General features: G+C 54.2%; 4 protein-coding genes across 9 annotated transcripts in view; 1 reads left to right on the top strand and 3 right to left on the bottom strand.

The window, feature by feature from the left end:
- The window catches only part of TLN1 (talin 1), a 35451-nt gene extending 33008 nt beyond the window's left edge, over positions 1 to 2443 (bottom strand). For 2 of the 3 annotated variants that reach the window (XM_074533363.1, XM_026794625.2), the window contains exon 1: positions 2305 to 2441. The gene's annotated coding sequence lies outside the window, so the exon portion shown is untranslated. Of the gene's footprint in view, positions 1 to 2304 lie in introns of all 3 variants that reach the window. The other variant, XM_074533365.1, reaches the window with a different exon arrangement.
- On the top strand, positions 2428 to 9894 carry CREB3 (cAMP responsive element binding protein 3). 4 transcript variants are annotated; one of them, XM_074533366.1, is made up of 11 exons: positions 2428 to 2550; positions 3310 to 3755; positions 4454 to 4591; positions 4674 to 4932; positions 5152 to 5264; positions 5471 to 5563; positions 6053 to 6159; positions 7509 to 7577; positions 7733 to 7817; positions 7952 to 8033; positions 8454 to 9894. In XM_074533366.1, the coding sequence occupies exons 3-11, from the start codon at positions 4454 to 4456 to the stop codon at positions 8792 to 8794; spliced, it is 1287 nt and encodes a 428-aa protein (XP_074389467.1). In that variant the 5' UTR covers positions 2428 to 2550; positions 3310 to 3755; the 3' UTR covers positions 8795 to 9894. The 4 variants fall into 4 exon arrangements, with proteins under 4 accessions (XP_074389467.1, XP_005488818.1, XP_026650428.1 ...); XM_005488761.4 differs by lacking the exon at positions 2428 to 2550 and adding an exon at positions 2756 to 2905; XM_026794627.2 differs by lacking the exon at positions 2428 to 2550 and adding an exon at positions 2756 to 2905 and having other exon boundaries at positions 4381 to 4591.
- A 3222-nt stretch (positions 9895 to 13116) lies between these two features.
- LOC102072251 (avidin-like) lies at positions 13117 to 14999 on the bottom strand. Its single transcript, XM_014268306.3, has 4 exons — positions 14914 to 14999; positions 14180 to 14390; positions 13945 to 14077; positions 13117 to 13531 (listed from the first exon to the last, which is right to left on the bottom strand). The coding sequence occupies exons 1-4, from the start codon at positions 14983 to 14985 to the stop codon at positions 13498 to 13500; spliced, it is 450 nt and encodes a 149-aa protein (XP_014123781.2). The 5' UTR covers positions 14986 to 14999; the 3' UTR covers positions 13117 to 13497.
- Positions 15000 to 16840: 1841 nt separating this feature from the next.
- On the bottom strand, positions 16841 to 19296 carry LOC102072068 (avidin). The gene is made up of 4 exons (XM_005488759.4): positions 18976 to 19296; positions 18256 to 18469; positions 17731 to 17851; positions 16841 to 16996 (listed from the first exon to the last, which is right to left on the bottom strand). Exons 1-4 carry the CDS (start codon positions 19099 to 19101, stop codon positions 16897 to 16899), a joined length of 561 nt encoding a protein of 186 aa, XP_005488816.1. The 5' UTR covers positions 19102 to 19296; the 3' UTR covers positions 16841 to 16896.
- Between the last annotated feature and the right edge of the window lie 2001 nt (positions 19297 to 21297).

Genomic DNA, 21297 nt, shown 5'->3' with positions numbered 1-21297 from the left:
CTGGGAGCTGGCTGCAGGAAGCCTTATCTGCAAACCATCCCAGTGCTGGGGTTTTCCACAGGCACAGCCCAGTCAGTACAGCCACTGGCACAGCCAGGAAGATACCAGGCCACCAAAACGCAATGTCTGCAGCAGTGGTTTGGCCATCATGTCAGCATGTGCACTCCAGCAGCATCAACAGGGTCAAAAAGAAGCCAGACTAGGCTCTGGCTGGGTTCTCCAGTGCAGGACCAGTACACAGAGCCACAGCAGGCACTGAGGCAGACAGGGCTCAGCCCTGCACCAATGGGAAGGCTGAGCCAGCAGCCCCAGCTGGTTTAGTGTCACACACTGCTGAGACCGTTCAGCCCACTTCCTCTTTCCCAGCTGCATGTCCACGTCAGATGGGAGAACAGTTTCTTCCAGCTGAGGCTGAGCTTGCTCCCAGGGAGCATGAGTGGCTGTCAAGGCCAGACACAGCACCCCTGTGACGACTCCACTGATGCCCATAGCTAGGACAGGAGCATCCTCTCACTCCTGCAGGGACGGCAGCCCTGCTCTGCATGGGAAATGGGCAGGGGCCAGGCAGCTGGGCTGGAGGATCGCAGCCGCAGCCTGCCTGCTCACATGCACTGAGCTGAAGCAGCTCCAGCTATTGACTGCCAACATTTCGCACACATCTCACATCCTGTCTGCTCCTGCTGGGCATCCCTTGACCTCCAAAGGAACAGAGCACAAATCGTGGCACCTCTAGACTGCCCATGACGCAGGCAGGCACGGGAGCCAGTGGGACTCCAGCCACAGCCTCTCCTGCATCCTTAGCAAGCTGGTTCTCTAGCACAGGACCCTAAGAGCGGGGATTGAGGTGCAGTTCATGCTGTCATGACCTCTGGAAAGCACTGGGTGCCCTGATCCGGGCACCCATGGTTCCCACAACAAGCAACTTGCCCAGCACTGTGCTGCTGGGCAGGCAGAAAGGTGAAAGAAAGAAGAGAGCATGTTTGCATTCTGGGGTCATTTCACCCAGCAGCCACCAAAGCTCAGTTCTGAAAAGAAGGGCTTCCCACAGGATCCTCTTCCCCTTCTCTAAATCTAATGGGATGTGTCACTTTGGGAAGCAACAGATTCCTGCTGCTGCCATTCAGCAAGGGAATGGAGTGCTTGACTGGTGTTTCCCATGCACCATCACACATTCGCTTAGCACTTGGGCACTTTAACCCTATGACCTGGGGAGAGGCAGGCGGTCTGAACCCTTCACTGGGCAACTCACAGCTTTTGGCAAAACTAAAGATCCCAAAAATATGTGCCCTCCCCTTCTCAGCAGCGAGGCTCGGAGAGAGAGAAGGGAGTAAACAATTATCGCTACCAAATATGGGTCTAACAGCCAGCGATGAAGGCACGGCAGAAGCATGTAGACATCCTGCCGGCAGATTCAAAGGGATGGGGAATTTGCAAGGGCTGGGGCAGGATCCGGCAGGGAACAACCAAAGGATGGGGCAGCGTTTCCCCCTGCTTGGTTAGTTGCTTCGGCCAGGACAAGGGGGGGATCCACGCCTTCCCCGACTGGGGCCATTCCCATCCTGCCTGGGAACCACCCCAGCGCCCCATCCCGGGCCAGCTGTGTGTCCTGCTGGGAACTGTTGCGGTGACCTCCCTGGCTTCAGTATGGCCATGGGAAGTGCTGTGCCCTCGTGTCCCACCCAAAACCACGCAGCAGGACACAGACACCCTTGCCATTCGCTGTTCCCCACGTCCTGGCAGGGTGAGAGGGGTGCCGGGGGAAAAGCTGCGCCTGGCGTGCCCCAAATTCCCCAAGGTCCACGGACCGTCGGCCACGGCCAGGCTTGCCCAGTTGGGTCCCCAGGGACCCCTGAGGTGAGGATGCTGGCCCGGGCCTCGCCACGGTGGACTCCAGGCCCGAGCCTGGTGAGGCAGGGCAAGGCCAGGGCCGGGGATAACGTGGCCGGGGATAACGTGGCCGCGCCAGCCCGTGCTGCCCCGGAGCCTCCGGCGGGCGTCGGTGCTCGGGTGGCGCCGGCCCCAGGGGCGATCTGGGCATGCCAGAGTGAACCCCGGAAGCCCTCCGGTCACGGCAGCCCCGCGGACAAGCCCCGGCTGGAGCAGGGAAACCCCGGTAACCGGAAAGCTGCTTCCTCCCTGCCTCCCCGCCATTTACCGGGCGGGGTGCAGGGCAGGGTCCCCGGGACATCCGTTTCCGGCAGCCCCCCGAGAGTCAGGGCGCTGCCGGCCCGCAGGACCCCACTCTGCAGCCCCCCCTACCCGGTTACCGGGACACCGTGTGTCCTCCGTCCCCCGTCCCCGTACCTTTGCGCGGGCAGGAGCAGCGCGGCGGCCCCGCGACGCTGAGGGGAGCTGAGCGGGCGGCACCGCCCGCTTCCCGCCCCCCCGCTGCGCATGCGCCAGAACACGGCGCGTCGCCGAGTGACACGGCACGGCCGCGCACGATGCCCCGGGGCTGCGCTCCACCCGGACACCGCGCCACGGGCATCCCGCTCCCACGGACAGCGCTGCTTTGTGCCCGCGCGGCCCGGCCCGACGGCCCGGGGCTGGGTACGGTTCCGCGCCCGCGCAGCGTGGCCGTACTCCACTCGCTGCTCGCACCACACCCCCGGGCGCCTACCCGCCCCAGGACACCCCCAGGGCCTCGCATGACCCCGGACCCACCGCCCTCCCCTCTACTCGTCTCTCCCAACCCCTCCTCTCCTTTCCCCGCCCGCCCCGCGCTCCCGCCGCCCGCGCGCACTCCCGGCTCCCCCCCCACCCCCATTCCTCCCCCAACCAATGAGCGACCGGGCCGTCAGCGTGGGAGGGGCAGGGACGATGAGCGCGGGGCCCGCCGGGAGACCGGGTGACGTCATCCCGGTGCGTTGGGAGAGGCGAGGCTGCGGTTGAGGCTGAGGCTGAGGTGAGGGGCTGGAGGGCGCCGGCCTCGGCCGTGGCTCCGCTGCTGGGAGGGTCCGGGAGGCCCGGGGATCAGGGGATCCGGAGATCCGGGTCCGGCCCACGGCCGGGGCTGAGACGGACTGCTTGGTTCTCCTCGGGTGGGTGTCCCGGTCTCTGCGCTCCTTCTGCTGCACCTGCTCCTCCTGTTCCTGTGCTGGCCCTGCTGCCTGCCTGGCGCACGCTCCCTGGGGGGAAGCTGCTCCTGTGGAAGCCATGGGCCCTGACATTGCCCGGATTTGCCCAGCTCTTTCCTTAATCAGCAGGCGCAGCCGCCATGGCTGGCAACTGCCCTGACCTTCTGGTTTTGGGTGGGATTTCAGGTGGTTTTGGTGGTATTCTATTTTTTTTGGGTTTCTTTTTTTCCAGACCGTGGCACTTGACAGCTAGATGTGAAAGCTTAGCAGTGCTGATGGAGAGGTGCGATGGATGCCTGTGCTCTGACAGCCTGAGCTCTGCCTGGGCTGAGGCATCGCCCACCAGCCGGCCGGGCTGATCCCGGTGAGCGCCATGCGGGGCCGCATCTCCTCAGGGACCAAGGCTCCTGGGCCATGTCTTGTCAGGACATAACAGCAGCAGCCCGAGCTGGGAGCAGACAGAGCTGAAGCTGCCACAGCCACACGGTGCACAAGGGCCAGGCAGGGTTTGGCTGCAATCCCTCTCTCTGCCCTCTGAGTACCTGTGGCCACCTCCAGCCACTGAGCTCTGCTGCTCTCCTGCAGCTGGGCCCTGACATCCCTGGCAGCAGGAACAGCTCTCCAGGTCACTCCTCAGGGCTGAGAGACTCTTTAGCAGTGTCTGATCCCTACACCGAGGTAAGGAGTATTTTACTTTCAGCGTAAAGGTATATTGCGTGCTAGTGACATTTATATATATCCATCTATTTATTTAATTCAATATCCACTTATTTATTACAAGTATGGTAAATAGTACAAGGTTTGACAGCTGTTTGAATTGCTAAATCATCATCTAGGTCTGTCAAATCATTAATCACTGTTCAATGATCACTTAATCATCGTTTGACTGTCATTTAATTTTTGTTCAGTCATTGATTACTTAGAATTTGATCATAATTTAGTCATTTACAGAATCCCTGTAGTTAAAACCTCAACAGTGACTATTCTTAATTTTCATGGGACAAGAAGCCCTCCCTGCTGGTTGCACACCAGGGGTTATGGCACCTTCAGGCTTCTGTGGAACAGCAGAATCTTGCATGCTCTCCACACCATTAGGTCTGGGATTGTTTCACTTTTCCTCTCCTTCCTGCAGCTTTTATGCTCTGGGTGGATGGAGCGTGGCTCCTGTGGCTGGGTCCCAATAATCTTATGGGGAAAATACTGTATTGTTGTCACTGGTGGTGCTGTTATAGCCTGGCTGGAGAAGTACTTGTGAACTGGCCATCCCTGCTGTTGACATTGCATGGGGATACTTTGTCTGTAGGGTCTGAGGGACACCTTAAAGCAAGGCTGGTGTCTCCTGTTGTGCCTCTGCTCACTTTGGGTGTCGTGCTCAGATGTCGTGCCCAGAGGAACTGGATGCCCTGGGAGATGTGGATCTGCTTGACTTTCTTTTGAAGGATGATGCTCCCTGCCCTGAAATCCCAGGGGAGCAAAATGGTCTGCTGGAGGACTGGGGCCTGCCAATGCCTGAGGTGAGTTCTTTGTGAGGAATTGCTGCTGAGCTGAGGTTTAGGAGGTTTGTCTCCTTGCTGAGTAAAAGCTGTTCTTCTGCAGCTCCTGGACAAGGAGATGGATGACTTCATCAGCTCACTGCTGAGCCCTTTAGAAGATGAAGCAGACAGGCTCAGTTATTTGCCTGCCAACAATGACAGCAGCATTTCTGAGGATCAGCATCTGTCCCATTGCCTTGGTAGCAATTTTGCCAGCCAAGACATTGTGCTGGTTGATCATAACTACTCCCTTCACCAGGACTGGCCTGCACTGGAAAGTGTGAGGTCTGATGTGACAGAAGGAGATGTTACCATTGAGCTAGGTGAGTGATATGTATGGACTCTTTCTGCCCTGGCTGCAGGCAGAAGAGAGAAAAGCAGTCCCATACTCGTTTGTTTTGGTGGGCGTCAGGCAGAGATGGAGGGAGCCAAGAGTAGAGGCTTTCTGTTGTTGTAAAATTGCTATTTCATGCCACTCAAAGCTGGCTGGTCAGGTGCTGCCTCAGTGGGGCCCAGCATTTGACTTGTCTTTCCTTCCCCAGGGGCATGGGTGGGTTTGGAAGGCACAAGTGAGGCGCTGGAACAGAGCACCACTTCCCCCGTTGCTGTTGCCATGGAAGATGAACCCCAGCTTGTGCCTGGATCCATGGTACAGGTACTGATTCCCATGCCTGTGGACCCCAGCCTTTGCTTCTCACATCTCTCCTTCTCTTCTGACTTGGCTCCTATGAGGGGTATTGCTGAGGGAAAGCATGACGTTACCGATTCCAGTTCTTTGTGTTTGCTGCATGCCCTTGCTGGCCCAGGATGGACTCCCTGTTTTATACATTCTCAGTAGGATTTTTTTTTGCTGTTTTCTAGTCTGACTTCCCAGAGCTGGTCCTGACAGAGGAGGAGAAGCAGCTTCTGGAGAAAGAAGGTGTTATATTACCTACCTGTCTGCCACTGACCAAAGTGAGTTCTCACTAGAACCAAACAGACCACTCAAATGTATCAGGTAGTGTAGGGGTTTGAAACTGCAGGACAGTGCCTTGATGAGAATATTGGTGTCCAGGTGCTGCATTCAGGGCAGTGTTCATCTGGGCTTGGTGTCCTTTTCCATCTTTTGAGTCCAGGGTGTCATCCGTGTGCACACCAGCTTCTGGCTGCTGTCAGTCTCCCTACTCATGACTGTTTGCAGGAGGCAGTTACACCACAATGCCTCCAGCTATTTTTTTCCTGCTTGCCTACTGGCTTGTTGTCTCTGTGCTTTTAATTTTCCTTAGGTACGCCTTACTTTTGCTAAGTCATGGAAGCTGCTGGCTGCATCAGCAGGCCAGGGTTTGCCTTGCAGTTTATTCAGTGGTGTGGGAAGGACAGAGGACATGAGCACTAGGGCTGGTCACTGATATGTGAGGGTAGTCTGAGAGGGTGGGATTGCTGTTAATGAGGTGATCCTTGCAGGCTGAGGAGCGAGTTCTGAGGAAAGTGCGTCGTAAGATTCGGAACAAGCAGGCAGCTCAGGATAGTCGTCGCCGGAGGAAGATCTATGTGGATGGCCTGGAAAACAGGTATGCTCACACAGCAGTGTCATCCAACACTGAGGGGACCCATATGTTCTTTTAGGGATCCTTGGCAGAATGATGATGGCACTAAATTGTCATTTCAGCCAGAACCTCATTTTCCTATCGTGTTATAATTAGTATAGCAGAGGATTTGTGAGTAGAGTGCACAGTTTCTCTACAAGCAGAATCAATGTAGCACAGTCTATAACCACTGTAATACAGGATCTATCATACAACTTAACTTAAAATTTCTAATCATCTTCATTCTAATGCGTCTTAACTTATAATTTCTAGTCACCCAGGCCCTCTGCAGATGGGATCAGATCTTAATAGATGGTTCTGTGTATTAATATAATGATCATAACATAGATTCAAAAATGATGCAAATGATACAAGTCTCTCCCTCAGTCATGGGAGGAAGCAGGCAATGGTAGATGTGTCCTTGAGCAGAGGGCTTGTGATCTGTCCAGCAGAAATTCTACTCCTAAGGTGCCCTTAGGACTTTCTAATTGCTTGATTTTGTGGACAGTGCTTTTGTGCTGTGCTGTTGTGCTTTCCTGCTCTGTGATAGGGCTGTCAGCAACACAGAGCTGGCTGTGTGCCTGTGACCTTCAAGACTGGTAAGGGAAGGGCCTGTGCCCAGGGACTTTCAGGCTGGCAGGGAGAGGAAGAAGAAATCTTTTTGTTTTGGTAGTTGGTGCACAGGACCTTCAGTGCCTGATAACAAGGGGCAGGGAATGAATACATGACTTGTTGGGTCAGAGAATGGTTGCTCCCCACCTGCCTGGCCTTAGTTGTGCTGATGACATTGCCAGGTCTGGGGTCAGGGGGTGCCTGTTACAAGCTGCTGTGCTGTTCAGCTGCTGGGCTGCTGTCACCCTCAGCAAAAAGTGAGGCTGGCTCTGTGGGGCAAGAGCTCCCTGCAGAAGGTTCAGAACATCAGGATGAAGCCTGTCTGGTTCTCTTGTGCTTGGAGATGGCCCAGAGCTTGCTCTGTTCAAGTTAGGTAGCTGACCTGCCAGGACAAATGTGTTTTCAGGTCAGGCTAGCTAGTAATACAGCCTGATGTCACAGATCTGCAGGGCTGGTGTGATGCTAGGAGTGAGCATCCGTAGGGGTTAATCAACTGGATCCAATCAATCCTGCTTCTCTGCAGGACTGGCAGGTCTTCATTCCTGCCCATATCTGGTATGAGGTGGTGCTGTCTGTGCTTTGCTGCACATGATACCAGGTGGACCCCAGGACCAATTTTGTCTGCCCCAGCCACCCAGAAGTGGTGTCTGATGTGAAGTCTCCACTGTTGACCAACAAAATATCTCTGTTTTTCCCCTACACTTCTCATCCTTCCTGGGAAGGGTGGCAGCCTGCACAGCTGAAAACCATGAACTGGAGAAGAAGGTGCAGCAACTGCAGAAGCAGAACATGTGAGTTTGTCTTGTTGGGTTTGGCAGGAGAAGTGGTGGGGAAGGCTGTTCCTGTTCTCAGGACTGTGGCCTGTCCCTGGCTGCAGAGGGTGGAGGGAAATGTGCAGGTGTAGGTCCACCTGCTGTGCTAACCTGCATTTCCTGCTCTGCTGCAGGTCATTGCTCAGGCAGTTGCAGAAACTGCAGGCCTTGGTGAGACGGTCCGCGCCCAAAACTACCAAAAGAAAAACCTGCACCATGGTAAGTGGCTTCATCCCCAGTGTCCATGGAGGAGTTCCTGCTGTCCTCACAAGATTGGGAGAGAGGTATTTATTGCATTTAGTGATGCCTGTCCATCTCCTTTGCTGAGATTGTGTTGATCTTTCTGTTTCCAGATCCTGGTTCTGTCCTTCTGCCTCATTCTGTCTCCCAGCATTCGCTTACCCGGGAGTGTGGAGCCACAGCGGGAGCTCAAGGGTGAGTGAGTGCCGAGGCTGGGGCTGAGGTGTGGCTCCAGGTGAAGTGCTGCCTTCCCCAGAGACAGCCTAAACTCTGGGGCACTTCCAACTCAGCATCCCCTTGCCTGGGGTTACAGCTAGGTTTTTCTTGCTGTCTTGCCCCAGCTCTGGATTTTTCCTCAGCCCTGCTGCAGAGGCCTGCCTGAAAGCAGGGCCCTGTGCCAGGGGCGGTGCAAGGACAGGAGAGTTCCGGTCCCTCTTGGAGCACAAACTGTGCTTGTGCCTGGCAGCTGTGCAGCATCCTCTCCCCGCCTCCCCTGGGAAGAGGAAGTCCTGGTTAAACAGTTTGTCCTCTCTCCTGGGCTCTGTGGTAGCTCCATGCTTTGCACAGGAGGGTGGGAGGCTGGAAATGACAGGGTTGGCTCTACCTCTCTTACAGTGCTGTCACGGCAGATCCGTGAGTTTCCGAACCAGGGAGCACCTGATGTCCAGCATGACACTGAACTGGAGGGCTTCAGCCCAGAGCCTGGAGACTCCTTGCTGTTGGGCAACCTCAGTCAGTCATGGGAAGAGGGGCAGAGTCCACTTAACTCCAGTCCCAGATCTTTCAACAGCAACTCATCCTCTGACCCTCCGGCAGCAGCAGGCTCCAAGCCGGGCCCACCCCAGAGTGATCCTTTGCCAGCAGCAGTGTTGGTGCCATGGAAATCCAAGGGTCAGGAGTGGGTAGAACACCCTGACAGAGTTCTCATCCAGCAGCACCATGCCAATGAGATGTGACCAGTGCTGCATCCTGCTCCTTGGGATGATACTGGGCATCCCGTGGAGCAGGGACAGATCTGCAGTAACAGATTATCTCTCCAAGCAGTTTCTTCTGAATACTCTTCTCATTGCCAGTGACTCAGAGGGTTTACCAGGAAGGAATTGATCTGACATTTTTTATCTGACTCCATCTGACATGGGACAGGAAATTCTGAGAATTTCACTGTGGCTGCTGATGTGGCTTGCAGCCCAGAGTGCATCTGGTGGCTTGTGTGGATGAGCTGTGGCAGGGAGAGTTGAGGCAGTCGGACTGAGGTGCCAGTACTTGGTCTGACTGGATGCAGCTGGCAGTGGAGGCTGCTGCCCTGCTTCTTCACTGCCCAGCTGGAGATCAAGGCACTTTCTAGTCTGTGTTGTGGCCCCAAACCTATGTTCCATGTCAGTGCTCCTTAATACTGCAGTGTTGCCTGATTACTAAGGTGTGAGGGAGCAATTTGACCTTCAGTGCTTTCACAGGAGTAGTCCTGCCTGCTGCTGCGACAGACCCAGCATGTCGCCTGTTCCTGCTAGCTTTTGAGCCATGGCCACAGCTCCCAGCCTGGCTAGAGGAGGTAATTTGGAGTCCTTCCTGAGCCATGTGTGCTGTTTGCCTACTGTAAGGGCTGAGCCTTTCATCTCCTGCAGGCTTTTGGGCTTTTGGGAGCAGGCATGCCCTGAGCCAGACTGCTGAGGCAGCATGTTCAGAGAGCAGCAGAGCTGCTTGCTCTTTCAAAGGCTTTCCTGGCCACAGGACAGTTTCAAAGCCATGTCCTTGTGTGCCCAAGCCTTGCTGTGCTGGCTGGTGATGCAGTCAATGGCTCTGGGTTGAACAGAAGCACTTTGAGCTGCTGAGCAGTGTCTTTGCCAGAGTGCAGCTTGGTGGTACCTGTAGAGATGTCCTTGTCCTACTGCAGGACATTCCATAGAGTCATATAGAATGGTTTGGATTGGAAGGGGCCTCTAAAGGTCATCTAGTCCAGTTCTCTGTGCAATGAGCAGGGATAGCTTCAAATTGGATCAGAATAATAATGAATAGCTTCCTTATTAATAGAGTCTAAATAAATATTAATGGTGTGTGACTCAGTCCTCTCTGGTTGTTTTGGCAAGGTGCTGGGCTGCTGGGGCTCTACATGGGGCTGGGAGCCTTGTGGGTGAAACCCAGGGGAGGTTCAGGGGCAATCCCTCTCAGAGCAATGCAGGGGAAGTCGCCTGGCTGTGGCTCTGCACAGGGGCGTGTTGAGGCACGTTTTGGGTTTGCAGGGCTGTTGCTTTGCTCTCACCCCGCTTCAAGGGTGCAAAAGCACTCTTGGAGAAAAGTGTATGTGGTGAGCAGCCAGCACCCGTATGTGGTGAGCAGCCAGCACCCACCACGCACACGCAACCCTCCAGCGCTGCGGAAGCAGCAGCTTCCCCTGGAGGAAGCGCGAGGAGCTGGTGTCAGCCCCGCCGCTGCTTTCGTAATGGGAGCTGCACAATCGCAGGAAGTGGAGCAGAGCCAGGGTGCTGCAACAGCCACCGGGTGGGCCTTGCCTGCTGCGGGGTTGCTAAATTCAGGATTGTCCCTAGGTCTGGTTGGGATCACTGGTTCCACAGGAGGCACTGGTAGACCCTGAGCTCATGCTGCAGAGCCCAGTGTAGAATTTGGGGGCACAGGAGCTCAGCAAGGCAGTGAGTGCAGGAAGCTTCACTCTTGCATCCCACCCAGGGAGCAAAACCAAGCAAGATATGAGACAGTGCTGTGTCCAGAGAGGAGGCAGCCAAGGAGAGGCTCATCCAGGGCCTCTGCCTCAGCATGCTCCCAACAGGGCTGGGTCACAGCCCGACCCTGGCCAGGACTGACAGCCCTTGAGCATCACCAGGGAACCACTGGAACTCTTTCCCCAGAGGTATGCAGGGCATCAGCAAGGTCTAGGACCCCATCTACACTTCAGTTTAATTTTCTGCAGTTTGAGGCCAGGGTGTGTAATGCCCCTCAGCACTTAAGTTTCAGTTTTTTGCAGTTCGAAGCCAAGGTATGTAATGTCCTGTTCCCATCCTACTTTCATTTTTGCAGTTCAGGGTCGGTGTGTGTAATGGCCTGGTCCCCCTTTAGTTTCATTTTTTGCAGTTCAAGGCCAGAGTGTGTAGTGTCACAGATGTTACACAGTGTCCCTGACCCAGCAGTAATCAATATCAAATGAACCATCTGAAGTAATACATGGTGGTGTTGCCAGGAAAGTTGGGAGCAGCCATGTGAGCTGGTGTTTGCCTGGGTATGATGGGGTCAGTATTGCTCTTTGTAGCTGTCTGGCTTGCTTGGCCAGATGTCAGGAAGGGAGATAACTCTGGGAGAGCAGGCTGGGAGCCAGGAGCTGGGAGTTTTGGGGAGGACTGCTCTACGGCCTCATAATGGCCCAAGTCTGCTGTTTTTCATTGCTTTCTGTGTTCCTGTGCCAGTCCCACAGCAATCAGCTCTGACCTGGGAAGAGAAATGAAGCTCAGCCTGGACCTCATGCCATGGGTAAAAGGACAGCAATGATTTAAGTGCTCATGATGAGTCTTTGGCTGAGGACTTGATTATATCAAGCAGAGGGGCAGGAGCCAACTGATATTCTTGCCACCCTCCTTGTCCTCTTTGCTGCAGATCCCTGCTCTTTTTCCTTGCATGCTGTGGGGTCAGAGCATGGTGTGCATGTGCACTGGGGCTGCTTGCATGCACACAGAGCCCCACACTCTGCCTTAGGTCGGTGGTATGGTCCCAGCTTGTGTCCCCACCTTGTTCCCTCTGTTATGCCCCAGATTGACCTGTATCTCCCCTGTGCCCCAGCAAGTGCCTTTGTGAGCATTGTGGGACTACACTGGCAGACTGGAAGTATGAGTTTTTCAGGGCAAAATATCCTGGATAGTCCTTGGCAAGTCCCAGATGGGTGTTGCCAGATGGAAACAGAATCTTTTTTGCTTAGTGACTCCTCTTTGCTTGGTGACTCCTCAAGTATTAGGGTATCTTCTCCTTTCCATAATAGTGATATATTGAAAATTGTGAAAACATAAAATGAAATTTGCTTTCTATTGCTAAGGAAGTCCTAGGCTGTGTAAGCAATACTAAACACTTCCTCATTGTGGCTTTAAACAAATCAGGTTTGCCCTTTTAAAAAAAATGAATTAGGGTTTCTCACAGAGATGGAAAATTCAGTCAGTAGCAGAAACAAGATATATCCACCTCTTCAAGGGAAATCTAAATCCTGTGTCATCATCCATCCTATTTTTATCCACTAGCACCAGCTGCTGGATATTGGTGGAAACAGAAAAACTAACATCTGAAAACTGGTTTAAAAAGCAGCTGGAAATACAGTGATGGAACCACTGCCTCCTTCCAGCTCTCACAGCTGGGCACCTCAGCCCTGGGCCTGCTGAACCCCCAGGAGTCGTGTTAGGAGAACTTTGGCAAAGTGTCTAAGGCAGAGAGGTCGGGCTGTGACGGCTAAAAAAATCCAGCCAGTGCCAGATGTGCCCTTCCCGTGTTCTCTTTCCTTGGAGACATTATTGCTGAAGATACACCCCCGTGCATTCCTCGGGGGACACAGCCGTGCCGACGGGACTCTCGGGGCGGGGTATTTGGGATCTTTCACCGGGCCTGGGATGGGAGGGCAGCTGGCAGCCGGCCAGGGCTGCGCATCCGCCGGGACTGGAAACCGGAGGCTGACGGCTCTGCTGGAGTCGTTTGCAGCGCCCCGTTCGGGCGTTCGGGCACCCGAGAGGTCCCCGTGCTCGGCTCCCGCGGGAAGGCTCTGCAGTACTCCTTCTCCCTGGTCACAGCCAGGGAGATCTGGGAGTGACCCCTAGGGACATGTTACCCGGAGCATGGCATCAGGTTTGCAGGCACAGTCCTGCTGCACACTGCCAGGGAGGGGAGCTGGGACAGTCGCCATCCCCAGGGCCTCAGCTGGCCTCAGCCTTGTCTTTTTTCAGTCTCGGTGCAGCATGAAACCTCCTGTGGAGAGCCTGGTTCAAACATGGCTTAAAGAAAGAGGCCATGAAGGTGCTCAGCTGAGGGAAAGATAGAAGCCTGCTGTAAAGCAGCCTTTCCCAGGCTTGATTCTGTAAATAATTAAGGTTCTCAGCCACCTTTTATATAAACAACAAGATTCTCAGACCGTTTCCTCAAAAACAAGCAATATTCTGTCCTTGGCTGCTCTGGGAACAGATGGCCATTCTGAGAACAGATATAAAGGTTTTGAGAACCTTTCATATCATGGTGAGAACACTGATCTTAGTTTCAATAAACAAACTTCAGGTATTGTAAACAAAAGGAGGAGCTGAAGTTTTCTCTACAGCCTATCGAGAGCTCAGGTTTTGCAATATGCATGAAGTGAATTAACACGTTATAAAAAGTGCCTGGTTGATCAATAAATCGGAGTCAGATGCTTATCAAGGAAGATGGGTCGCTCCCTTTACTTCTACAACCTCCCATCTGAGAGGGTGGCTGCTGGGTGACACAAACCCCACAAATTTGAGGCAGGGCAGAAGACATAGCCAAGCCCTGCATCCCCACAGAAACCCTTTATTTTGCATCTGGTGAACTTGCCTAAGAAAGCACGAACCTCTGGGCTGAGGTTGCACCTCAAGTGCAGCATGTTGGTGAGGGCAAAGTCTGTCTAGGCACTCCTCGCAATCTTGAGCCTGCTGGATTTTCCCATTTGCTGTCATTTTATCCGTGTGAAGGTGCTGGTGCCAACCCTGCAGAAAACACCAAATCAGATGGGGTCGTTCATGCTGTGGAGGGTAGAGGGGAAGCCCAGGGGGAACACTGTGTGGCTGACTGAGGTACTGCAGGTTCCAACGGCCTGTAGCAGAGGCTGTGCCAGGTGCTGGCAGCTTTATCTTCTCTTCCTGCTGTGGAGAGTGGAAAGAAAGCTCCAGAGAGGGCTCTCTGTAGCCAGAGCCCATCCAGGGATCCCCCACCCTGAGGCACTTCTGGCATGCAGGGGTGGACGACGTTACACAGATGCTCCATAGCCCTTGCATATCACTGGTGACAAACGCATTCCACCCTCATGGTCCTCCCATGCTTCATCCTGTGAGATTTCTCCCTTTTCCAGCCTGAGTTGCAGAAGACCCTGGCAGAGCAGTGGCTGGGACCCAGCACTCACCGGGTGCCTTTCCAGTCCTCTGCAGGACTATCAGCTGCCTCTCGCAGGAGCCACAGGGCATGTAGGGTCTCCTTCCCCTCGGGGTCCACATAGCACTGGCCCAGGAAGACACTTGTCCAGGCAGTCTCTGAGTCTGGAAGGGTTTAAGATGGTGTGAGTCAGGTAGAGAGGCACAAGGTCACCCTGAGTCCTGCTGGCATCCCTGCCTGCAGGATGATGTCCCCCTGCTGCCTACCTTGGAGCTTCCAGTTCACAGTGAAGGAGAAGGTGGGCTGTGGGACCAGCTCTGTATCTTGTTGGGACCCCTCCAATGGTGAGGTGAGGAGTTCTGGGTAGCCAGCAGCAGGTCCCGGCTGGTAAAAACCGGAGAATCTGTTGTCCTTGTTCAGGGTGGACACAACCATCTGGCAGCTGGTGTCGCTCCGCCACGACCCAGAGAGAAGGCACTGCAAGGCCAGGGCTGTGGGTTGGAGGGAGGGACAGGGGGGAGCATCCTGCTCCCACCCGTTCACCCTGGCTCTGCCCAGAGATGTCTGCAGCAGTGGGTGGTGTGCCACGGACCTGATGTGCCACTGGCATCACCATCTCAGTGTAAGCATCGTGCCTGAGCTGTAATCCAGCTCAGCCACTGTCCAGGATGGTTTCACCCACCGAAGGGAGAGTGAGACCCCCATGATCAAGCAGCAGGTGCACTGTTTCCCCTACTCTCTGGGAGGGAAAACAAGAGCTGTCAGGGGTATGGCTCTGTTTGCCTTCATCTGAATGACTTCCCACAGCAAGCAGCATCCTTGCAGGAGCAGTCCTGTCCTCCCAGCCTCCCTGCAGCTTCCCTCAGTGCAGCACAGTGCTGTTCCTACCAGATCCAGCAGCCCAGCCCTGGCTCCCAGCTGAGCTATGGTCCCCCAGCAGCAGACTTTGGGGTCTAGCAGGATGTCAGCCCCACATCCCCACTGTCATCTGTCCCCATACCTTCCTCTCCGCAGGGGCAACACACACTGCCAGGGCAAGGGCGAGGACCAGGGCAAAGGCACTTCTCCCCATGGCTGCAAGGCTGCTAAGAGCTCCTCCCAGCCCTGCAGCCCGGCGCCCTTTATAGGGCTGTAACTGGAGCCCCACCAGCACCAGGATGGCAGCTGTGAGATGAATGGCTTGATGTCAGGGTGCCCGGGACAGGGGAGGGAGATGGGCAGGTCTGCATGACCTGGTCATGGCTGAAGGAATGCAGGAATAAGCACGGCTGGGCAGAGGAGTGGGGACACAAGTTTTTTATAAGGCCCTATAGTAGCCTGGAAAGCATCAATGCCTTCTTTGGGAATCTGCCTCCCATGCACAAAGGCTGGAAACTACCACCTATTTCAACATTTACCCCCTCCCTGCTTTGCTGCTGCCACTACCTGATGAGGATGCTGCAGCGCTGCACAGAAGGGAAAGTTTACTAATTTTAGAAGCGGTAACATTTCTCCAGCCTTTTCTGGATGTCAGCTGCTGATTTTGATGCTTTTGCTTTTACTTTTGTGAGAGTTAGAGGAAGAATTAACCACAGCAACATTACTGAGGTCCCAATGAGTGTGTTTGCTAAACACACAGAGTGTGATAACCAGCATTGTATTCACACTTCTTGTATTGGCTGCTCTAAAGGACCTTTGATGTGCAGTATGCAGCATGCACTGTCCCTGTCTTCCTGAGCTGTGCCTTTGCTGTGATGCCTGGAGCAGGCATATGGCTGTGGCAACTGAAAATTCAGGTGGGACTCAGCTGAATCAAGACCTGCTGTGTTCAAGACAACAGTGTTTGGGGCAGGGCATGGCAACAGGGCTGCAGTGTGCAAACTGGGGGTGGGGCAGCGCCCCTTTGGGGTGGCACCTCGCAGTGCCCACTGCTAGCCCTGGCACGTCCGGGCCCCCTGCGCTCAGAGCAGGTCTCTCCCATCTAGGTAACCTCAAATGCTGGGCTGAGTGGAAAACAGCCCTCTCCTAACATATCCCTCCTCTTTGTCTTTTTCAGTCCCAAACTCATGGCCTATCACAGGTACTCATAGAAATTCCCCCTGTGGAGTCTTTTGCTGTTGTCCTGGATGCCACACTCTGTTCTTTTGGCCTGACATCAGCTCCTGCCTTTCTGTGATGTTTGGCAGGGACAGGCCAGCTTGTTATAGATCCCAGGGTGGTGCCAGGTTTCCCCCCACTTCATGACACCATGCTACAGCTTTGCTAGAGCTGGGCCAGGCTTAATGGACTGTGCAGCTGCAGCGCTGTCATCCCTGGGACTGAGGTATTTTCATAACACGTCTGCAAGAGGCTTTTTCTTCACCCACGGACCTGCCAAAAGCTTTGTGCCAAAAGAGCTGACTAAGCTTGGCAGGTGTCCACAGAGGCAAAAAGAGAGACTCTGCCAAAATGCAATGGTAGAGAAAGGGAAAATCCCTGAGTGTAACCCAGAGGGATGGAATGGGGTGGGATGGGGTCTTAAACTTGTGCATATTTTATTTGACGTGCCATGCAGCACAAAGTTAATCAGTATCTCAAATCTACTGATAATGCTGCCTCCATTGCCCAATCCAACAGAACACGGATTCCCAGGGCTGGAAAGGGTCTAGTGGGAATGGATATGAAGGCGCTGCAAGGAAGTGAGCTGAATTCGGGGTGCTGCTGCTAGCCCTGCCACCATCAGGCAGGTGGGGAATGATGACACAGGGTGGAAGTTTGGGTTTAATGAGACGGGAAATGAGCCCAGGGAGGCAAATGGGTGGGATCAGGGAGCCATGCAGGTGTCCCTGCAGAGGGGCAATGGTGAATCCTCCCCTCAGCAGGGGCATCTTTGGGGACAGAAGGTGTAGCAAGGACAGACTCTAAGAAAAGGCAGCAACAGCAGATAATTTTTAAATTTTATTCTCAGCTGGGAGGCAGGTTTTTCTTGCCTTGTTGGGGGTTAGGCTGCAGCCAGATCATCCCATCACGGGCCTGGTAAAGACACAGCCTCACAGAGAGGGGACGAATTCGGCAGGATCTTTCCTTTTGGGGTGCGTTTGCGTGAGAAGACATTTCTGCCCACCCTGTGAGAAGATGAGAGCTCCTGTAAGATGACCCACAGACACTGCCCACTCAGAGCTGCCAGGGCTTGCAGCAGTGATGGGGTGTCCCTGAATTCCCCCCAGGTTTCCTCCAGCGAGGAGCCTGTGGGAATCTACAAAATCAGAAGGTTTTGGGAAAGCTGCAAAAGGCAGGCCTCAGAGACAGTGGAACTGTGATTAGAGCTAAGCAGTAGCCATAAGATAGGTCAGCAGAAAAATTATTTAAAAAGAAGAAAAGCAAAGACACATAGAACAATGGTTTGTGTATTGACGCTTTCTAGAATAACTCCCTAAGCTACAGAAAAGTTTATCTAGTAAGATATTAAGAAATTTGAAGCTTAATATGGAGCTCTGTGCATTGTGTTTTAAGGCTTACAAGCAGGTATTGTATTCGAAATAAGCAAGCATTGTTTTAACCAAAGGTAGATGTGCTTATAGTGGTTGGATAGAACTACTGTCAATGTGCTTTTGCTTTGTGTGAATGGTGAAAAAACTTTTAAAGTAAGTTGTAACACTAAGTTCTTAGTCTGCTGTCTGAGATGTGAGCTGATGGCATCTTCCCATTGTGATAACCATGTAATGAGACTGATGCTGAAAAGTAAAACAGCTCAAAGCATCTTCCACAACAGTCCCATCCCTTTTGTGATTTGTATGTACACGCCCAGCCAGTGATAGACCCCTCTGTGGCATTGGTGTTGCCCATATCCCCCCACTACCTCGTGGCTTTCCAGTCCTCCTCAAGGGACCCGACAGCTTCACGCAGCAGCCACGTGGTGCTCAGCATCTCCTTTCCGCCTGCATCCACAAAGCATTGCCCCACGAAGGCGGTGGTGGCATCTGGGGGGAAGCACTTATTGGGAGATCTGTGGGGAAACTGGCTTCTTCCGTTCCCCCATGTCCTCCCAGACACAGCTGTGTTCCTGCTCCAATGGCCACAGAACCACCAAACCCATGCTGGGGGTTCCTTCCCTGTGGCTCCCTCAGGCAAGGCAGGATTTGTGGCACTACATCCCAGTTGTGCTAACAGGGTCTGGACCCACCGCGGGTGCCCCAAGGATGCTGGGTGAGGAGAGGCTCCCCTGTTCAAGCCCAGCATTGCCCCTTAGCACCATGCCCTGCAGCTGTTGCTGCTTAGCTGCACCAGAGCATCACCCAGCTGAATTCCTGGTGAAAGAAAATTCCTGCTGGCTGCAAGCTTCCATTGACACTGCCATGCCATCTCCAGGTGTCCCAGCACTTACTGGAGAACTTGTCCCAGCGCACAGTGAAGGCAAAGGTGGGCCAGCCCTCCCCTCCAAGCTGCTGCTGGGCACCCCTCAGTGGGGAGACTTGGGCACAGCTCCCGGAGAGGGTGACTCGTGTGAGGTATTGTCCATGGAAGTCCCCGTTGTCCCTCAGCACTGAAATCTCCATCTGTGAGTCCTGGTCATTCGTCCACAGTCCGCTGAGCTGGCACTGAAGGAACACAGCCACATCCTCTCTGTGCCCCCACATGCAGAGGGACCTCATCCCTGCTGCTGCCCCACACCGGGGGAGCCAAAGCCCTGCTGTGAGGGCAGCTGCAGGGCATTGGCTCTCCCTAATCCCACTCAGGGCAAATGCTGCCCCAGGGTGCTGCTGAGGGGATGGTGGAGCAAGGCCAGAATATACCAGCTGGGCAGCGTGCAGGGTACACCCAGACACAGACCCAGATATCAAGGGGATGCCACAGGCATGGTGCTCCCAGGCACAAATCCCAAGGGAAGGAATGCCCTGTGCATGGCTCCCTTGTGGGAACAAATACTTCTGGAGGTGGTACCAGGTGGCTGAGGGTGATCCAGGGATACCTCGCCCTCTGCCTGGACTTGGTTCTTGCAAGGTTTGTCTAAGTCTAAAATGGCATTTAAGGGAGAGCTCCTGGCTGCCCACACTGCATGCCCTTGCCGTGTCTGCCATGCTCCCATTGTCACCCATCCCCGTACCTTCCTCTCTGCAGGAGCAGCACTCTCTGCCAGGGCCACGGCGAGGGCGAGGACCAGGATGAAGGCACCGCCCTCCATGGCTGCGGGGCTGCGAAATGCCCGGCCCAGCTGCCTCTCTGCCTGCATCCCAAACCCCTTTATAGAGCTGTAACCGGAGCCACGGCGGCTGGCAGCTGAGGCCTGAGTGTCCTGATGTCAGCGTGCCCAGGCCAGGGGAGGTGACGAGGTCTGTCTGACCTGGGCAGCGCCGGAGGAACGCGGCGATGAGCACGGCTGCGCAGGGAGCTGGGGATGCAGGGATGATTTACACAGCCACTGTCCAAGAGGCTCCGCCGACCCCGTTCCTGGCTCGATGCTGGAGGCCTGGGGGGGGACACGGCCTGACGCTGTCCCACTGCCACCCAACCCGTGTTGCCACCTAAACACAGGCTGGAGTGAGAGCAGTCCGGCCAGCTGTGCCCTGCTGCGCTGGCTGGTGATGGGAATGCCCGCAGGGCTCATCCCTGTCACCTTCTCCTCCTGCATTGTGAGTGTCTGCTGCTCCTTCTAAACTGTTTTTCCTCCTGGCTGTGCTGGGCTTCCCTCGGGTTTGGGACCTAAGACTGTCACTGCAGCAGGCACTCTTGAATCAGCCATTCTTGCAAGTGCAGAAGGGCTTTCCTGGAAGAAATGTAGATGTCAAAATTCGATTGTTCCTGTGGGAGGGTGTGTTCTGTGCACGGTGCCTGCCGTACATGCCATATGCATGATGCTCTGAGGCTGGGCAGGGTCCTGTCTCACCCTTCCCAAGGAGTTCCTGATGTGCAATACTGTAATGGAGGTGCTCAGACTGCCTGGCATTTGCACAGGGACACATCCCCTGAGACACCACTCTGACCAGGTGAACATGTCACTGCATGCGTGGAAGATAGGAGTAGCATCTGGCTGTGTCCAGATCAAGAGGTGCCTCTCTGGCCCCTGCCCAAGCACAAGGGATGAGACCTGCTTTGACAATCTTTTTCATCTTTCTTGGGCCTGAAGACAAGGAAACCCACTTTCCTCTTCCTCAGGGAGCAGGATCCTAGGTTCAAATTGCACTTTGATTTAATGAAAAAATTATAGGGCTGTGTTCAACTCCCAACCTGGGGACTTGCTGCAAAAGCCCCTGGGGTCTTGACACTGCTCTCCCTTGCTTGCTGCCCAGCTGGGTCCCAGCACCCAGGACTTGGCACTCCCCTGTGGGCTCCATCCAACACCCACAGGGGCAGCACCAGCACAGAGCAAGGATGGACACCTTGGGAAGCCCACCCAATAGCTTTGCAGTAATCCTCGAGCAGGTCAGCCTCATCTTGCATGATCCATGTGGTCCCTTCAGTATTTCCTTTCTCTCCTAGTCTGTGAAGCTTTGCCCATGGAGGCGGTGATGGAGTCTGCAGTCTGGGATGGGATGGGATGGGATGGGATGGGATGGGATGGGATGGGATGGGATGGGATGGGATGGGATGGGATGGGATGGGATGGGGCTGTCCCTCTCAGGCACCCAGTTTGTCAGTGGGAAAGGCTCCTTGTGGGTGGGTGATGTTTCCCTCCCAAGCCTCCTGTCCTGTGGGACCTTGAACAGGCATGGGATATGCAGAGCATGGTGGCATGAGCCCAGCTGAGCTGGACATCACAGGAAGGGCAGGGATACTCCAAGGTCATCCAGTGGACACTAGAGGAGCTCTGAAAATACAAGAGGGAGGCTGGGAAAGGAGAAGCTCTTGAAAAGCTCCAGTTGACAGCTGAAGGTGGGCTGGCTCTGCTGGTTCATCGAGTGTGTCACCTGCAGCAGAGACACCCAGGCCTCGTTCATGCTGTGTGGCAGCAGCCAGTGAGGTTGCCTTTTCTGCTCACAGCCAAGACGGTTATGTGAAAAATGAGTATTTTATGATTGGCTTTTCACAAATATTAAAATGAATAATGTATGTGTTGTGTTAGAAAGTAATGCTGTATCAATTCTCTTAACCAGTGTGTTAAATACAGTTTTGGGTTATAACAAAATGTTAAAATAGAAACTATGCTATGTAGGATACTTTTTTTAAAGAAAGGACTTGCAGCAAAATAGCAGCCACAGGACACCTAAATCTTTCAGAGAAAAATAATTTATTGCCCTCCTGTCAGTAGAAACGAACTTCTTCCCACCTCAAAGGCACTGTTAGGATTCAGAGGAAGAAGCTGACGATGACCAGACAGAATCTTGTGTTTGAATGGAATTTATGCATCATGTATGAGGTGCATGGATATGCAGCAAGCTATTGTTTTTAAGAGTTAATCCTTTGTTAATGGGGGTCCTTTTTCAGGCTT

This window comes from Zonotrichia albicollis, chromosome Z (assembly GCF_047830755.1).
Source record: "Zonotrichia albicollis isolate bZonAlb1 chromosome Z, bZonAlb1.hap1, whole genome shotgun sequence".
NCBI lineage: Eukaryota > Metazoa > Chordata > Aves > Passeriformes > Passerellidae > Zonotrichia > Zonotrichia albicollis.
Note: the sequence above shows the minus strand (reverse complement) of the source record. Positions and strands in the feature narration are given on the sequence as shown.